This window comes from Aquarana catesbeiana, linkage group LG07 (assembly GCF_042186555.1).
Source record: "Aquarana catesbeiana isolate 2022-GZ linkage group LG07, ASM4218655v1, whole genome shotgun sequence".
Taxonomy (NCBI): Eukaryota; Metazoa; Chordata; class Amphibia; order Anura; family Ranidae; genus Aquarana; species Aquarana catesbeiana.
The window spans coordinates 108,583,064-108,600,502 of NC_133330.1; the positions used below are offsets into that span (position 1 = coordinate 108,583,064).

Sequence of the window (17,439 nt, forward strand, 5' to 3'; positions counted from 1 at the left end):
ACTGGTACAAGTGAGTCCCATAGCCCAACCTGAAACTACAGAGGCTCGAAGAATCACGGGACATGTAGTATTAGGACTGGCAAAGGAAGGAAACAGAAAGTCAGAAAAATTAGAAATTCAGCCAGGAGGAGTGACATCAGAGACACACAAACCTGCTGTAAACAGCTAAAGGAGGTAAGTTACACATGAACTGACAGTGGGGTTGTAATTCATTTACATGCACAATGCATCTGTTTGGGTGGGAAAGCTGGAGTTCTACTTTAACCAGTTGCCAATCGGGCCATAGCCGAATGACAGCTACAGCGCGGTCTGAATAATTCTGGGAGGCCGTCAGATGACGTCCTTCCAGAATCGCGCTCCCGCACACCTCCTGGGGCCTGCACTTGGGAATGTCCATAACCGTCGGGTCTTGAAGACCCAACACATCACGAATCAGGGTAGAGGGCCAAGGACAGCGGCTTTTTACCACATGATCACGCCGTTCAATGACGGCTGGATCTGAAGTGCCCACAGCACTGATCTGTGCTCATCCCATCTTCATTCTAGCTCATCCATGCTCCCATCCATGGCTCACCAATGCTCCATTATGCTCAACCATACCCATCATCCATGGCTCATCTATCCCCATTCTGGCTCATCCATCCTCAGTCAGGGCTCATCCATCCCCATCCATGACTCATTCATGCTCATCCGTGCCACATCAGTGCTCATCCGTGCCACATCCGTGCTCATCCGTGCCACATCAGGGATAATCCATGCCACATCAGTGATCCTACGTGCCACATCAGTGATCCTACGTGCCACATCAGGGATCATCCGTGCCACATAAGTGATAATCAGTGATAAACTCTGCTCCACTCTGAAAGACGACAAGCAAACAAGCATTTTACGTTATATATGAAGTCAGATTCCCACTCTCTATCCACTAACATGCTCCTTCTTCTCTTCTTTCTCACATCAATGTCTTCTATCCTCAAATTATCCTTACTCTACCCCTCCTCTCTACCCTACAGCATGCACATATCACTCTCACTGCTACCCTCTCCCTACTACTGCACCCATCATCTCCTGCATTTGCTGCACCCACATGCTGACATAAACACCAGGGCCATTAGACATGTGCGCTCATGCACATTCCACTCCCATCTTGCCTTCCTCACCCTCCTTTTCCTATTCTCAGTTGACATTTCTCCTAATCCTGGTCCGACATTTTCCAACTGCAACACATATCCAATACCCCTCAGCCTCTGGCAACCATCGCAATTTGCTCAGTTTAATTTCTATCCCGCTTCTTCAAACCAGCCCCCCAATCTCATGCGCCCTTTAGAACACCCGCTCCATCTATAACAAGCCAACATCTGTGCATGACCTTATCATTTCTCATGGCTTTAACATAATGGCCATAACTGAAACCTGGCTTAAAAATTTTGACTCAGCTTCTCCTGCTGCCCTCTTCTAAAGTGGCCTCCATTGCACTGACTCCCCCCGACCCAACGGACAGAAGGGAGGTGGAGTTGGATTCCTTCTATCCCCACAAAGCACCTTCCAAGTCCTTCCTATCCCTGCCTCTATATCACTCTCTTCTTTCAAGATGCACTGCATTCGTCTGTTTTCTCCCATTTCTCTGAGGATGGCAGTAATTTATCGGCCTCCTGGATCAGTATCGTGCTTTTTTGATGACTTCGCTGCCTGGCTACCCTACTTTCTCTCCTACGAAATACTCACTATCATTCTAGGTGACTTCAACATTCCTGTCAATGTTAACAGCCCAGCTACAGCTCAACTTTACCTCATCTTTTGACCTAACCCAATGGACACATACTTCCACTCACTCCAATGGTAATACCATCCCTGTATTCTCCAATCTCTGCAATCCTGGCAACCTCACCAACACCCCCTTTACTCTCTCTGAGCACAACCTCATCAGTTTCACTGTATCCTTGCCTCCAACTACCCATCTCTCCAAGCAGCAAACAATTACTCGTAGGAACCTTCGCCACTTTAACCCTTCTCTTTTTTATTCTGCTACTGACCACCTATATGACATAATCTCTCCCCTGTCCTGGCCACCTCTGTCTACAACAGTTCACTCTCATCATCACTGGATGCAATTGCTCCTCTAACCACACACATAATCAGGCCCCGACCGCTACAACCCTGGCAAAGTGACAACACTAGAAATCCCAAGAGACATTGCCGTGCTCTTGAACGACTGTGGCGTAAAACCAAATGCCTGCAAGACACCCTATATAAATCTGCCCTTCTAAAATACAATTCCTGCCTCCATGCTGCCAAACAAGCCTACTTTGTCTCTCTCTTATTAATAGCTTGTCATCCAGTCCCCGTCAGCTCTTCTCAACTTTTTTTTTTTATCCAAAAAGACGTTTTTATTGAAAGACAAGTACATACAGTCCAAAAAATCTTCAGGTAAGTTGTACAAAACAAATGGGTACAATTCCAGAAATAGATTTGAGAATGTACATTGATATAATCCCCACTACCAAACAATAAATTTACTATGTCCATTTCCTCTCTGATCCCTCCCCTCTGTCCTCAGCAGGCAGGGCTTTCAAGCACTAATCAAATCTAATGCTGGGTACAAAAACGCATTCAACCATTATTAAAACGCAATAGCCTATCCATGACCAGGTCCTCCGGAGCTAGCCCAGGAGTACCAAGCCATGGCTCCCAAAGTTTTTCAAATTTACTTGAACATCCCCTGTGTTGGTATATGATTTTTTCCATTCTCAGTGTATTGCCTAGTGCGGCAATCCATTCCTTGACTGAAGGGGGTGTTTCCGACTTCCAGTGCACCATGATCAACTTGCGGGCCATAAAAAGGGCCCTAGTGAGAGCCTCCCTGACATGAGGGTCCCACTCCAACTCATCCAGTACATTCAAAATGCAGTGTCTGGGGTCCAACGGAATCGAGACCCCAAACACCGCACCCAGCACATCCACCACCTCCCTCCAGTACTTATGCAATCTGGGGCACCTCCATAACATATGTATTAAATCTCCATGATCTCTTTTACATCTAGTACAGGTTGGCGTGGAAAGCAGACCCATATTATGTAGCCTATGAGGTGTATAATACGTTCTCAGAAGTGTATATAGCTGCGTTAGTCTTTGCGTTACGTTCAGTGAACATACTGAAACTGATTGAAGAGCCTCCTCCCATTGATCCTCATCTAAGGGCCCAACATCCAGCTCCCATTTTCCTTTTACTATCAAGGGGTGTTTCATAAGGTATTTGTGGAGTAAAATGCTATAGCTCTGGGAAATGAAGCCTTTAGAGGTCTCAGTACCTTTAAGTAAAGCAATAAGAGGGGTCGAGTCAGTATGCCATTCAGAGGTTTTTGATTGGGTTGTAAATGCATGCCTAAGTTGCATATAATAAAAAAGCATGAAGGCCGGCAGTCCATATAGGTCCCTCAAAGTGTCAAACGATCGTAATTTCCCATCGCTTATAATTTGCTTTAAGTAAAAAATACCAAACCTTTTCCACCTCTCCGCATGCTGTAGTTTAGCCATCTCTGGATAGGATTCATTTCCCCAAATAGGACTATACTCATTAATACCTGCCGCCTCCTGTATTTACTTAGTTTTATTCCATATTTTTTGTATAAGGGCATATGTGGGGAAACTTTGAGGCTTTCCAAAAGCTGAGGCCTCTAGGGCAGTTGGAACAGACTTCCCACCTACCATGTGTAGCATTAAACATTCTGAAGCACTAGGGGTTCTGACTGTAAGGTCCCCCTCCGTGGCCATGGTACCTATCAAATGTTGCATTTGCGATGCCAAGTAGTAAAGCCATGGATTCGGTAATGCAAGACCACCTTCATCTTTAGGGCGTTGTAGAGTTTCTAGTTTTATCCTAGGCGGATGATTCTTCCATATCAGTTCATGAAAAATGGCATTCACAATCCTGAATATCTTTAGTGGAATCACTACTGGTGAATTGTGCAGTATATATAACAATTGAGGCATTAGAATCATTTTAATTAGATTCACCTTGCCTGCAACCGACATACACAGAGCATTCCAGGTCTTGACTCAAACGAAATCGTACCAACAATGGAGAGATATTTAACTGACTGTATTCCCTGATTTTAGTGGAAACCTGTATCCCCAAGTATCTAAAGGAAGGGGTTATAGATATATCCCCCACCTTCTCGACATTTAGCAGATGTTCATCATCTATCGGCATTAGGGCTGATTTGGTCCAGTTTATATTAAGGCCTGAAAATTCCCCAAACCGAACCACCGTATCCATTGTGTTTCTTAGTGATTGATCCGTATCTCCCAAAAGAATCATGGTATCATCAGCATAGAGCATCACCTTCTCCTGTCTATCTCCATAGCAGAAGCCGGTGATATCCTTGTGATCTCTAATCCGTATTGCCAGTGGTTCTATTGCCAGGGCAAACAGCAGGGGGGACAAAGGGCACCCCTGCCGTGTGCCCCGGCCCAGAGCAAAGGGCAGCGACATTCTACCGCTTCTCTAGTTAATCGCCTGAGGGCAAATGATATAACAAACGCACCCAAGAAATGTATATTTCACCAAAGCCAAATCGCCTCATTACCTCCCATAAATACGGCCATTCCACACTATCAAAGGCTTTCATTGCGTCTAGTGACGACAGAGCCCTCTTATCTTTGTTATCCGGCTGGGACTGCATGTTAAGCTATAACCTTCTAAGATTTATTGCTGTGGATTTGTTGGGCATAAACCCTGCCTGATCGGGGTGTATAATTGAAGCAATAGTCTTATTTAACCTGAGAGCCAAAACCTTTGCTAGTATTTTTATATCTGACTGTAGTAGGGATATCGGTCTATACGAGGCTGGGTCCACTGGGTCCTTGCCTGGTTTTAGAATTAACACAATATGGGCCTTAGACATGGAGGGTGGTAGGGTATTGTGTTCTCTTGCAGTATTAAAGACATTTAATAACTTGGGAAGTAGTGTCTCAGAGTAAGTTTTATAAATTTCCATGGGGATGCCATCCCCCCAGGGGCTTTACAGTTAGGGAATTCTGCCACAGCAGTCTGCAACTCATCCAGAGTTAACGGGGTGTCTAGTTCTTTTCTCTGGGAGACCGAGAGATGCGGAAAAACAATACCATCCAGGTAGTTGGATAACTCCTCCGGGGTGCTCCTCAAAGAGGAACAGTATAGTGTTTCATAAAATTCTGCCAGCGTTTGGAGTATCTGGTCTGGGGAGTGTACCAGCCGCCCATCAGCCTTTTTTATAGAACCTATTAATGGGGATCTCTGTTCTGAATTAGCTATTCTAGCCAAAAGACGGCCTGTCGTTTCACCCTCCTCAAAAAAAGCAGTTTTATAGAAAAACCTCTTTTTGTCCGTCGAGGAGGCCAGCAGGTGCTCGTACGCTGATTGAGCCGACTGCCATGCCTCCCTAGCGGAGTCAGTGGGGTCCTGAACATACTTTGCCTCCAGAGAATTAGCATGTGATTCCAGTGTTTCCCGTAGTGCCTCAGAATGCCTTTTAATCTTGGTAACCTCATTACCAAGTATTTTCTTAAGATGGGTCTTAAAGGCCTCCCACTCTGTAAGGACAGACAGATAGCCCGGTTGAGAGGAGAAGAACTTCTTGATATTGCCTTCTATATCTACGTGGGAGGTAAACAGCTGTAGCCAAAAGGCGTTAAATTTCCACGGTGCCCTTAGAAGTGTGGATTGATGAGATACAATAAGGTTTATCACCATATAAAGAGTGATCAGATACACACCGGGGTTTATAAGAGATGTCTAGAACCGAGGAGAGCATAGCCCGGTTTCCCACTGCCAAATCTATTCTAGATAGAGGTGCTTTTGAGAAACAGGAGAACTGTTTAGCAGTGGGATTCCGGTGCCTCCATATATCCATCCAACCCACCTCCTGCAACAATCTAGCCAGAGGCGTTGTCCTGAGGGGAGCAAGAGAGCTCGGGCCCGGGTGTTTATCCAGGGCCGGAGCTAGCCAACTATTGAAGTCTCCCACTAGTAGTAGCGCGAGGTCCGGCTTCCCCTCCAAAAATTCCAGAAGAAGCCGGAGTACCCAAGCATCAAACGGGGGAGGTATATAAACACAGGCCAACACACATATGAGAATACCAAAGCGACAATGCAAAAATACAAATCTACCCTCCTGATCTATTTTTGAATCAAATTCCTGATAATCCAGGGAGTTGTGTATCACCCCCCGAGAAAAGGAGGTGTGAGTGGAGTGGTACGACCACCCAATCCATCTATATTTCATACAACTTTTAGATTCGGACGTTAAATGCGTTTCCTGCAAGCATATAACCGCAGGATAGAATTTTTTCAAGCATGAGAAGATCATAGTGCGTTTTAGGGGGGAGTTCATGCCCCTAACATTCCAGATCATCACCGGAGAGCCCGCAATTTCAAAAACAAAGTCAGCTGCGGGGGTGGGCCATAGAGTGGCCTCCTTGTATAGAAACCACCGGGATCCTGGTTAAAGGAATGGCAGTAGGCTTCAGTAGTATCAGGGTTCCATATAATCGATGGAGAGAAGAATCCTGGACTGCAGAATGGGTTATAAAGTAAAATACAATAGTACAATAACAGAGCACAACGGTGCCAGTGAACAACCATGCAACTGTACTTCCATGTATGGTTTGACGCCCTCACTTCAGTGAGAGACCATGCAAAAATAAAAAATATGATCAACCAGACAGACCTTGCCAACAGGGCAGGTCCATAGGGCCTAACACGGCCTAATGACAGGCCAACTAAAAAAATCACACATCTCAAGCTGAATAAGGGGGGGTTACACAGTTCAGTTCCTTTCACTTAAGAGATATAGGATAATTCCCGGCATTTAGGTAACTTGGAGAGAGACAGGTATGTTGGCGGGTAATGACAAATGGTAAAGAGACAAAGTTAGAATTATGGTAGTAACGTTGCAATAAGAAAAAAGAAACCCCCCCCCCAATAGGGAGGAGGGAGTATGGCGTCTAGGTATACAGACAGACCTCTTTTTATTCGGTGCAATGTCCCGGTCAGTCACCTTCCACATCCGCACGGTGACGGCGTAGCGCCTGTTCGTTGTGATCTAACCAGGCAGACGCCTCTCTGGCAGAATCAAAGAACTGTGCATGACCTTCCGCTGTCACTCGCAATTTCGCTGGGTAGAGCATAGCATATGGCAGTTGTAAGGCTCTGAGGCGCCTCTTTACCTTGCTGAACTTCGCTCTGTTTCTCTGCACCTCGGCCGAGAAGTCTGGATAGTAAGACACTCTTACTCCATTAAACTTTACATTGTTCTGCTCCCTCGCGCAGCGAAACACCGCCTCTCTGTCACGATAGTGTAGCAGCTTGGCCAGCATTGATCTGGGGGGAGCACCTTGTGGAGGAGGCCGCCCCGGTACTCTATGGGCCCTCTCCACTGTAAAAAATGGGGAAAAAGCTTCACGGCCAAATATCTCTACCAGCCAGTTCTCCACAAACGATGTGGGATCCTTACCCTCAGATTTCTCCGGGAGGCCGACAATGCGGACATTGTTTCTGCGCAAACGGTTTTCCGTGTCCTCTGCTCTGTTGTATGTGCCTTGGGCCATACGGTATGCTGCCTTCGCTTCTCGCGCCACGGGGTAATTGCTCCTCTATATCACAAACTCTGCTCTCAACTGCAGTTGCTCTTTCTCTAACCTTTTGAAGGTCTTGTCTTAGTAGAGACACCTTCTCTCTCAGGCCCCCAAACTGCTCCTTCACATCAGTGACTGCAGCCGTGCACACATGAACAGCCTTTAGGATATCAGCCAGTGTGGGTTGCTCCAGGTTCTCTAATATTTCACCCGAGGGTGGGGGGGAGGGAGGACGAGAGATATCTTCTTGAAAAAGCACAGGAGTACTGTCTGTATCATGGCCCCAATCGGCCTGTGTAAAAAGATCTGCAGCCTCCCCATTGCTTGCCGTCCCCCCCAACCCCCCCCACCCGTCCTCCGGGCCAGGCAATTTCTGTGTATAATATGTCATGTCCCTGTATTGCTCCTTACCTGATGCTTTCAATTGTTTCTTGCTGGTATTGTCCCTGGGCTTGTCTGTCGTGCGCGGCGTGCGCTGTGCTTTGGCTGCTGCAGCAGCGGCGCCATCTTGGGAGTCCGGTCCCGCCATCTCCAACAGGCCTCGGCGGGTCTTCCCTCGTGTGCAGAGGGCCGGTGGTGGGTCCGGATGGTGGGGGGTCTCGGAAGCCAGCTGGGGGGCCGAAAAAAGCAGGATCAGAGTTGCCGGGAGAGGATCAGACTATGGATCAGGCAGGAGCTGTGAGAAGTGCGTCCTCTCACATGCCGATCTTCGCCACGCCCCCTCTTCTCAACCCTTAACTCTGCTTCGTCCCCTGCCCCCTCTACCTACCAACTCACTCACTGCCAAAGAAATTGCCAATCACTTCAAAGACAAGATTGATGCAAATCGTGAGGACACCTAAACACAGACGTTAAGGTCTAACCCCACCCAACACACCTTGCCTAACAGTACATTCAACACTCTCATCTTTTGAACTGGCTACTACTGAAGAGGTTACAAAACTTTTCTCAGATGCCCAACTAACCAATTGTCCCCTGGATAATGTTCCCTCACAGCTACTACAGTCACCCTCTTCTTCTATCCTATGCTCCCTCACTCACATCTTCAAACTCTCTCTCTCTAGTGGCACCCCACCCCCCCTGTAAAACATGCGCAGATCACTCCCATACTTAAAAAGCCCTCACTGGACCCCACCAACCTGAATTACTTAAGACCCATCTCACTGCACTCATTCACCTCTAAACTTCTAGAACACTTGGTCTACAACCATTCTAGCTCCTACCTCTGTGAAAATAACCTTCTTGGCCCCTTATAGTTTGACTTTTGCTCGCAGCACTCCACGGAAACTGCCTTACTAAAACTCAATAACGATTTACTAACTGCTAAAACCAACAGCCACTACTACTACTACTTGACCTCTCTGCGGCCTTTGATACTGTTGACCACCCGCTCCTTCTCAATAAACTCATTTCCCTTGGCCTCCAAGATTCTGCTCTATTCTGGTCCTCTGCCTACCTATCACAGCGCTCCTTCGGTGTTACCTACAATTCTGTCCCCTCCATTGCCCCTTTCTGTGGGAGTCCCCCAAGGCTCTGTTCTTTGACCCCTTCTCTTCTCTATCTACACCTCCTCCCTTGGTCACTTGATAACCGCCCATGGCTTCCAATACCACTTATACGCCGATTACACCCAAATCTATCTGTCTACTCCTCACCTCACTCCTTCAGTCTCCTCTCGCATTACTAACTGAGATATAAACATGGATGTCGCACCACTTAAACAAAATCTCTCTAAAACCGAGCTATTATTATTCCCCCCCCGCCCTTGCCCCCCTCCATGACTTTTCCATCAAAATCAACAATGCAACCATCAGCCCCTCCCCTCATGCCAGGGAACTAGGTGTAATCCTAGACTCTGACTTGTCCTTTCAGCACTGCATAAACTGTTAGCACTATATAAATCCTGTAGAATAATAATAATGCCACATCAGTTCTCATCAATGCCATATCCATGCCACTACAGTGCACATCAGTGCCTCACAAAAGTGTAATAGGTAGTCAAATTAGATTTGAAATTTATGTCCTTAGAACACCTGATGGTGCTCCCTGCATGTGGGGCCTCTGTATGTGGACAGGCTGTCTCATCCATGTGGTAGCGCCATACACAGGATGAGTATGTTTTGGGGTGTAATTTGTGATATGCATATTCCGTGTGAGAGAAATAACCTGTTAATATGATGATTTTGTGAAAAAAAAGAAAGAAAAGAAAAAATCTTAATTTTGCAAAGAATTGTGGAAAAAAATTACAACTGCAAAAAACTTACCATGTCTCTTACAAAATACATTGGATTTGGTCATTTGGGGGGGTATTTGTACTTTCCTGGCTTGTTAGTGTCTCAAGAAATGAGATAGGCCGTCAGTACATAAGGTGTGATCAGATATGATCAATTTTCAATGATTGGCACCATAGCTTGGAGACTCTATAACTTTCACAAAGACCAAATAATTCACACTGATTTGGGTTATTTTTACCAAAGATATGTAGCAGTATAAATTTTGGCCAAAATTTATGAAGAAAAATTACTAATTTGCAAAATTTAATAACAGATGCAATTTTTTTACCAAATTTTCAATCTTTTTTCATTTTTTTTAAATAGTTTTTATTGCGCACATGAGTATCAATCATACTGTACATCAGACAGGGGTTACATCAAGATCAATGAAAAAAACCCAACATACATCAGTAGCAATAATGTTGTACATATCAATGTTCTCTTAACTGAGCACATTAAGTCTCCACCCCTATCTTACACTGGAGTATAAGTGCCTTTTTTTTTTTTTTTTTTTTTTAATATATAATAAACATTAAACCAGAACCAAAACCAGTCACATAACCAAAGAAAACTCCTCCCTCCCCGGGGGATGTCTGCATTCAGTGTGGTGTTCGATAGGATACAAGAACCCAATTCTGTCAACCTTGAGAGACGTATATTCACTGGATTTAAAGTTAAAAAATCTTAAGCAGTCTAATGGTCTATCACCCCTCCTCTTCCAACGTGTTCTCAGAGTCAACCCACCGAAACCATACCTTCCTAAACTTCTTGGTAGCCCCTCTAGCTTCATAGGTCATTTTATACATCAGCACATCTGCATTTATTATTTTCATCCACATAATCAGCTGTTCGTCATGTATCCAGCGTCTGGCAATGAGTTTTCTCACACCAAAGAATAGGATCCTAAGGAACTGTTTTGTGTATGCATTCATCTCTTCTTGATCAAAGACCCCAAGGAGGCAACAAAGGGGGGAGCAAATGTTAGGCAAATCAAAGTTATTCGAGATAAATTCAGTTACCTGAGGCCATAATGGTCTCACCTTTTTGCATTCCCAGACCATATGTATGAAAGTGCCTTCTGCCCCCATACATTTATGGCAGATAGCCGATTCGCTTCTGTGCATTCGGTAAAGTCTAGCTGGTGTATAATACTGCTGGTGAAGGAAATGAAACTGAATCACTTTATCCATAGAGGAGATAACAGACACCAAATATGTGTCCAGTACCTCCTGCCACAGTTCTTCCGAGCCCCTTGGGAACCCCTCTAGCTTCATAGGTCATTTTATACATCAGCACATCTGCATTTATTATGTTCATCCACATCCCCAGAGTCTGCTGTTCGTCATGTATCCAGTGTCTGGCAATGAGTTTTCTCACACCAAAGAATAGGATCCTAAGGAACAGTTTTGTGTATGCATTCATCTCTTCTTGATCAAAGACCCCAAGGATGCAACAAAGGGGGAGCAAATGTTAGGCAAATAAAACTTATTCGAGATAAATTCAGTCACCTGAGACCATAATGCTGGTGAAGGAAACAGAACTGAATCATTTTATCTGTAGAGGAGATAACAGACACCAAATATGTGTCCAGTACCTCCTGCCACAGTTCTTCAGACAACTCCAGGACAATGGCCTCCCACCACGCCATGGGCTTAGAAGCTGAAGTCATTACCCCCGGGCCCATTGCCCCATAGTATCTAGAGATTCGCTTAGCTGGATCCGGATCAATCAGAACCTTTTCCAAGTCCGTGTTCTGTAGCGTAATTTCACCTCCCCCAAACTGAGCTATCACTGCATGGCACAGCTGCACATAGCGAAAGAACCAGGTTTTAGGTACTCCAAATTGTTCTCTTAATTGTGTAAATGTACAGAAATGATTATCCTGATAAATGTGGTGCAAGTATTTTATGCCGTATTTTGCCAATGTGCTCTGCCCACCCGGTAAATTCAGAAACTCCTCTAGGGTCCTATTACACCACGGGGGGCTATTTGGAGATAGCCACAAGGGGTCATCTTTCCTCCGTTGAGAGCACAAGTGAAACACTTTCCCAGGAAGTGCCATTATGATCCCACCTTCCTCCCCGGGATCCCTTTTCTGTACAACATATTTTGTAGTGTTTCTTGTCAGGTGGCAACTGCTGCCTCTAACAGGTTAGTGGCATTGGGCGTTTGTGGAAAAAGTTGCCAGTGCAAAAAGGATAGCTGTGAGGCCATAAAATAAGAATGTAAATCAGGAAGGGCCATCCCTTCCATTGTGATTGGCAACTTTAAAACCGCTAAAGATACCCTGGGTGCTTTGGAACCCCATAAAAATCCCACAATAATGGAGTCAATGTGCTTGAAGACCCGTCACAAAAACCGGGGAATTCGTGAGAACATAAAGAAACTTAGGAAGAAAAATCATTTTAAACAGATTTATCCATCCCATCAAGCTGATCGATAAATTCTGCACCTTCTCCCGAAAATTTCCCACAATCGGCGTCACATTCGTCTCCAAAAATTTAAAGATGGGAAGCTGAACCTCAATCCCCAAATACTTAAAAGAGGTAGACAATGGGATGGGGCAGTCCAACGGGACTACCACTGCTTCATCAATAGGGAAGAGGGAGGATTTTTACCAATTAATTCGGAATCCGGAGTAATCTCCAAACTCCTGAATCAATCGGAAGGCTTCTGAGAGGGAAGGCCCCGGATCCTGCAGATATAACAACATGTCATCTGCATAGAATGACACTTGCTCCTCAAACTCCCCAAGTCGCAGACCAGCCAGGTTTGGAGTAGCTCTCAGCTTAACCGCTAGGGGCTCTATACCCAGGGCAAACAGGAGGGGTGAAAGTGGGCACCCCTGCCTGGTGCCCCGAAATATAGGGAAGGAATCTAAGATAATGCCATTAACCCTTAGTCGGTCTTTTTTCATTTATAGCGCAAAAAATAAAAAACCCAGTGGTGATCAAATACCACCAAAAGAAAGTTCTATTTGTGTGAAAAAAATGACAAAAATTTCATATGGGTACAATGTTGCATGACTGAGTAATTGTCATTCAAAATGTGAGAGCACTGAAAGCTAAAAATTGGTCTGGTTAGGAAGGGGGTTTAAGTGCCCAGTGGTTAAATATGTCATAATTTAAAAATATCTAACCATGCAGCAATCACATGCAAGTGTTCAGCCCATGGCAGTCTTCGTCCAGGGCTAATCACTCGCATGTAATCTCTGCATTACGTGCGAGTGGCAGTGATTAGCTGCGAGGGGGTTGGCAGTCTCCTGTTCAATGGGGCTGCCTCCTGCAGCTGATAGCAGAACCTCTGCTGGGTTCTCACATCTGAATCAGAGTGCTGGTGCACTCATAGGTGTGAATGCACCATAATGGATAATAGAGAGGAAAAAAAAAAAAAAAAAGATTTTGGACTGGCACTTAGACACCTTCCCGCCCAGGCCAATTTTCAGCGCTGTCGCACTTTGACAGACAATTGCGCGGTCATGCAACACTGTACCCAAACAATTTTTTTTATCATTTTGTTCCCACAAATAGAGCTTTCTTTTGGTGGTATTTGATCTCCTCTGCGGTTTTTATTTTTTGCACAACAAATTAAAAAAAAGGAAAATTTTGAAAAAAAAACAAGTTTTTCTTTGTTTCCGTTAAAATTTTTGGTAAATAAGTACGTTTTCTGCTTCAATGACGGGCACTGATATGGCTGCACTGATGGGCACTGATATGGCTGCACTGATGGGCACTGATGGGCACCGATGAGGTGGCACCAATGAGGTGGCACTGACGGGCACCACTGGTATGCGGCACTGATGGGCACTCATAGGTGGTACCGATGGGCACTCATAGGCGGCACTGATGGGTACTTATGGGTGGCACTGAGTTGGCACAGATGGGCACTGATGGACACTGATGGGTGGCACTGATGCCCCTAAGGGTGGCATTGCTGGACATTACTGCAACATAATGGTGCCAATCAGTGCCCATTTGTGGACACTGATTGGCACAGATTGGGCACTGACTGGGCACACGTGGATGGCCATGGGGTACATACCTGGCCATCCACATGTTGCCCCTTCCCTGGTGGTCCTAGTGGCGATCCCTGGTGGTCCAGTGTGGTGATCTGAGGGGGGGCTGCGCTGATAAACAATCAGCACAGACCCCCCCTGCCAGGAGAGCCGCCGATCGGCTCTCGTCTACTCGCGTCTGTCAGACGCGAGTGAGGAAGAGCTGATCAACGGCTCTTCCTATTGACGTCGTGATCAGCTGTGATTGGACACGGCTGATCACGTGGTAAAGAGCCTCCGCCGGAGGCTCTTTACCAAGATCGGTGTAGTGGTGTGTCAGACTGACCCACCGATCGCCCGATCGCCGCGATGCATGCCCCCGCGGGCGCGGGGCGGCATGTTATCCTGCTGGACGTCATATGACGCCCAGTCAGGATAACTGAACCACCGCCCGGCTATCATCTGCTATGGGCGGGGCGGGAAGTGGTTAAAAAAAAAAAAAAATTAGTGAGCAGCTTGTCTTATGAAGTTAAAATCCAGGCTATCATTATAGATATACAAAAACTGTGATATAATAGGACACAGAAACCGAGAAATGATTGGCAAAGGGAGGAAAATAACCTCAAAGGGAATAAAAGAAAATGGCTTAAAGGTGTACCTGAAACACTGCCGATGATACAGCTTTCCATCTACTAAGCATCTCTGTACAAGGTGAACATGATGCTGGCATAAGGCACAGGTGCTGCTCAGTGCCACACGAGTGGCTGTACTTGTGGTATCCAAATTACCCTAAATAAGATAAAAAAAACACACTTTACATATACTGAATCTCTCATTATATACTGTTTATGGTTAATTACCTGAATGGTGACCAATAACCAAAGTAAATGGGAAATTAATCTGATTGTAAAAAAAGCAGTAGCCAAAAGTAGAACTAAAGGGCAAAACTTTTTTATTTTTCATTTTGGATAGCGTAAGGTAGGGTTATAAATCCTGTTAATTTTTTTGTGTGCCATTGGATAGATTCCCCTTTACTTTCCATCCAATATTCAAAACAGAAAGTGGGTGGAAATGTAAGTGAATCCCTGATTGTCACCAGGGTAACCAGATCTAGTTTCTCCATTGAAAGATTTCCCATGAGTGCCGATTCACACAGGGGCAACACGACTTCAGCGCGACTTTGCAAGGCAACTTCAACGCGACTTTAATCAACTTACAAAGCAAATTCAAGTCACCCCCCCAGGACAGGCAACTTTGGCTGTGGCCAATCACAGAATAATCAGCTCTCTGGGAGGGAGGGGTTTGCCTGGGTAAACTAAATTTCTTTACCTGTAAAGTTGCTTCAATATAGATGGAGATCTGACTTGGAGGGGACTTCCATTGAATTCTATGGGTACAGGTCGCCTAGAAGTCGCCTTGAAGTAGTACAGGAACCTTTTCTGAAGTCGGAGCGTCTTCAGTAGTGTACATTAAGACGGCTCTCATTGACTATAATGCAATTCCCAATGTCAAGCGACTTGGGTCGACTTGAGGGCTGACAAGTTGGATCCCAAGTCGTTGTAGTGTGAACCGACCCTTACTGTTACGGGGACAACACAAAATTTTAGATTTTCTTTTTACTTTCACTTTCAATGATAACAGTAAACAGGACAAATAAAAAGGGTGAATCTCCCCAACAGGGACACGGACAGCAATAAAAACCTAACAGGTGTTCTGATCCCTCTCCACTCTATTCAAACCAAAAAAAAAGTTTTTCCTTTGGTTACAATTTAGGGTGCAAATATAAATGCAGGTTTTCTAAGAATGCTTATATTAGCATTTCTCTGCTAATAATTAAAAGGTGTATGGGCTGCTGCTGCTGACATTCCCAAAAGACTGTTCTACTTTAATACCCTTTAGGATAGAGGAGCTGATCATTCAAAAGCCGCACCAAGTAATGTGGCTCTCAGTGTCTTTAGTGCCTCAAGCATTATATGAACAGTTAGCATTCATACCTGTCAAGCCTAAGCCATTTGGGCAGTTCAACAGGAATAGGCAAAATTTGTGTACCCCTCTCTGTTCAACACAAACCGGTTGTTAGACTGGCTTCTGTCAAACACTCCTGCTGAAAAAACAGTATTCAATTAGGCACCGCACAGGATGGGGGGGGGGGCCATGACTGAGAGCTCTGACCGGAGTGTTCTGGCAGCCACCCCCCTGTCAGAACACAATAGCTCAGCAGGGGAGATGTACTAACATCACATAATTAGTACAGCGGTTCCGACCTGAGCTGTCTGTTTTTTTGTAGTGTGTACGAGGCTTAACATCCCCTCTGCTCGGGAGCGAGAGCAGACTGAACCATGAGCGTGCAGAAGAGCTCCTATCTAAAGGTGCTTAGAGAAAAAAGGTAAAAACACACTCCCATTATTGCCACATAAGAGAATGGCTAATGGGAGTGTGTTTATTACAACCACTTTAACTCTATTAAGTGGGGCTATTTTTTACCTGAGGCTGTGCAACTTGACTCTCTCCTTGCTGCGGTGGGGAAGTCTGTTTGAACTGAGGAACTCCAGCTGTGAAGATAAATAAAAGTATACATTAACGAGAATAAAATGGTAGCAGAGTGCAAACTACCAGAAAAAGAGTAATGCTGGCCATACACTGATCAAAATTTGGCCAATTCAGCAGGGACTGGCCGACTTTCAATCAGTGTGTGGCTGTCCCCATCTCCTTGTGAGGATGGAGGAATCCCCCCTTCTGGGATATTTTATTGAGACAGCAGTATCCGCAGATGTCATAATATACCCAAAAGGCAAATGAAATATTTACTGCCACCGTTGTGCTGATAAGGTGGAAACCAAAAGCACCCAGTGATTAATCCCAATGGGGAGCAGCTCACTGTCACAATCGACCCCCAAGATTACTGAAAGGTCTGAAAGCGTTTTTGTATAGTCCACTCTGGACTGCCATCCTCATATATGAATCTGAATTACAGATGAATACATCAAGATGGAAATCCCATATGCATGGAAAAAGAAGTCACCAATTGTGAATTACCACTTAAAAACGATTTATTATAAAACTAAAAAGGTTAGAAAGACAGAAATAGTGTCCGAATGTAATCAAACGTTACAGACTCAGACTCCAGCACCAGAAACCAGTCACTCACATAGCTCAAACGCATCTAAGCGTGACAACACCAATGGGAACCCGCCATACACATGCAAGTTTCGTCTGAATGAGGAAGTCAAAACTGAACGCTTTTGAGGTACGATAGTGCCTGGTTTGTGGCACCAGATTGTGAGTCCATAGCGTGGGATTTAGGACATGCTGACATTATTTCTGCCTATGTGAGTGTAACCTTTTTGTTTTAAAGTGGTACTTCACTATTCACTAGAACCCAAAACGGTTAGCCATGCCAACCACTCTAAAGCTAAAACCAGCCAGTGGGGCAGAACTCAGACCAGGCAGCAAGCACAGAATTGAGGCCAACCAGGCCTGAAACTAGTCAAGTGATTCAGTCTGCAGTACCATTGATGAAACCCTGCATAATAAATAAAAAAATAAGAATAAAAAAAG

The 17,439-nt window shown here is 45.1% G+C and overlaps 1 protein-coding gene across 2 annotated transcripts in view; it reads right to left on the reverse strand.

Moving 5' to 3' along the window:
• Positions 1-17,439, reverse strand: part of MICALL1 (MICAL like 1) — a 235,111-nt gene that overhangs the window by 73,108 nt on the left and 144,564 nt on the right. For both annotated transcript variants that reach the window (XM_073592611.1, XM_073592610.1), the window contains exons 4-5: positions 16,366-16,433; positions 14,540-14,670 (exon numbers count right to left, since the gene is read on the reverse strand). In XM_073592611.1, coding sequence (XP_073448712.1) covers positions 14,540-14,670; positions 16,366-16,433 — 199 coding nt within the window. The remainder of the gene's footprint in view (positions 1-14,539; positions 14,671-16,365; positions 16,434-17,439) is intronic.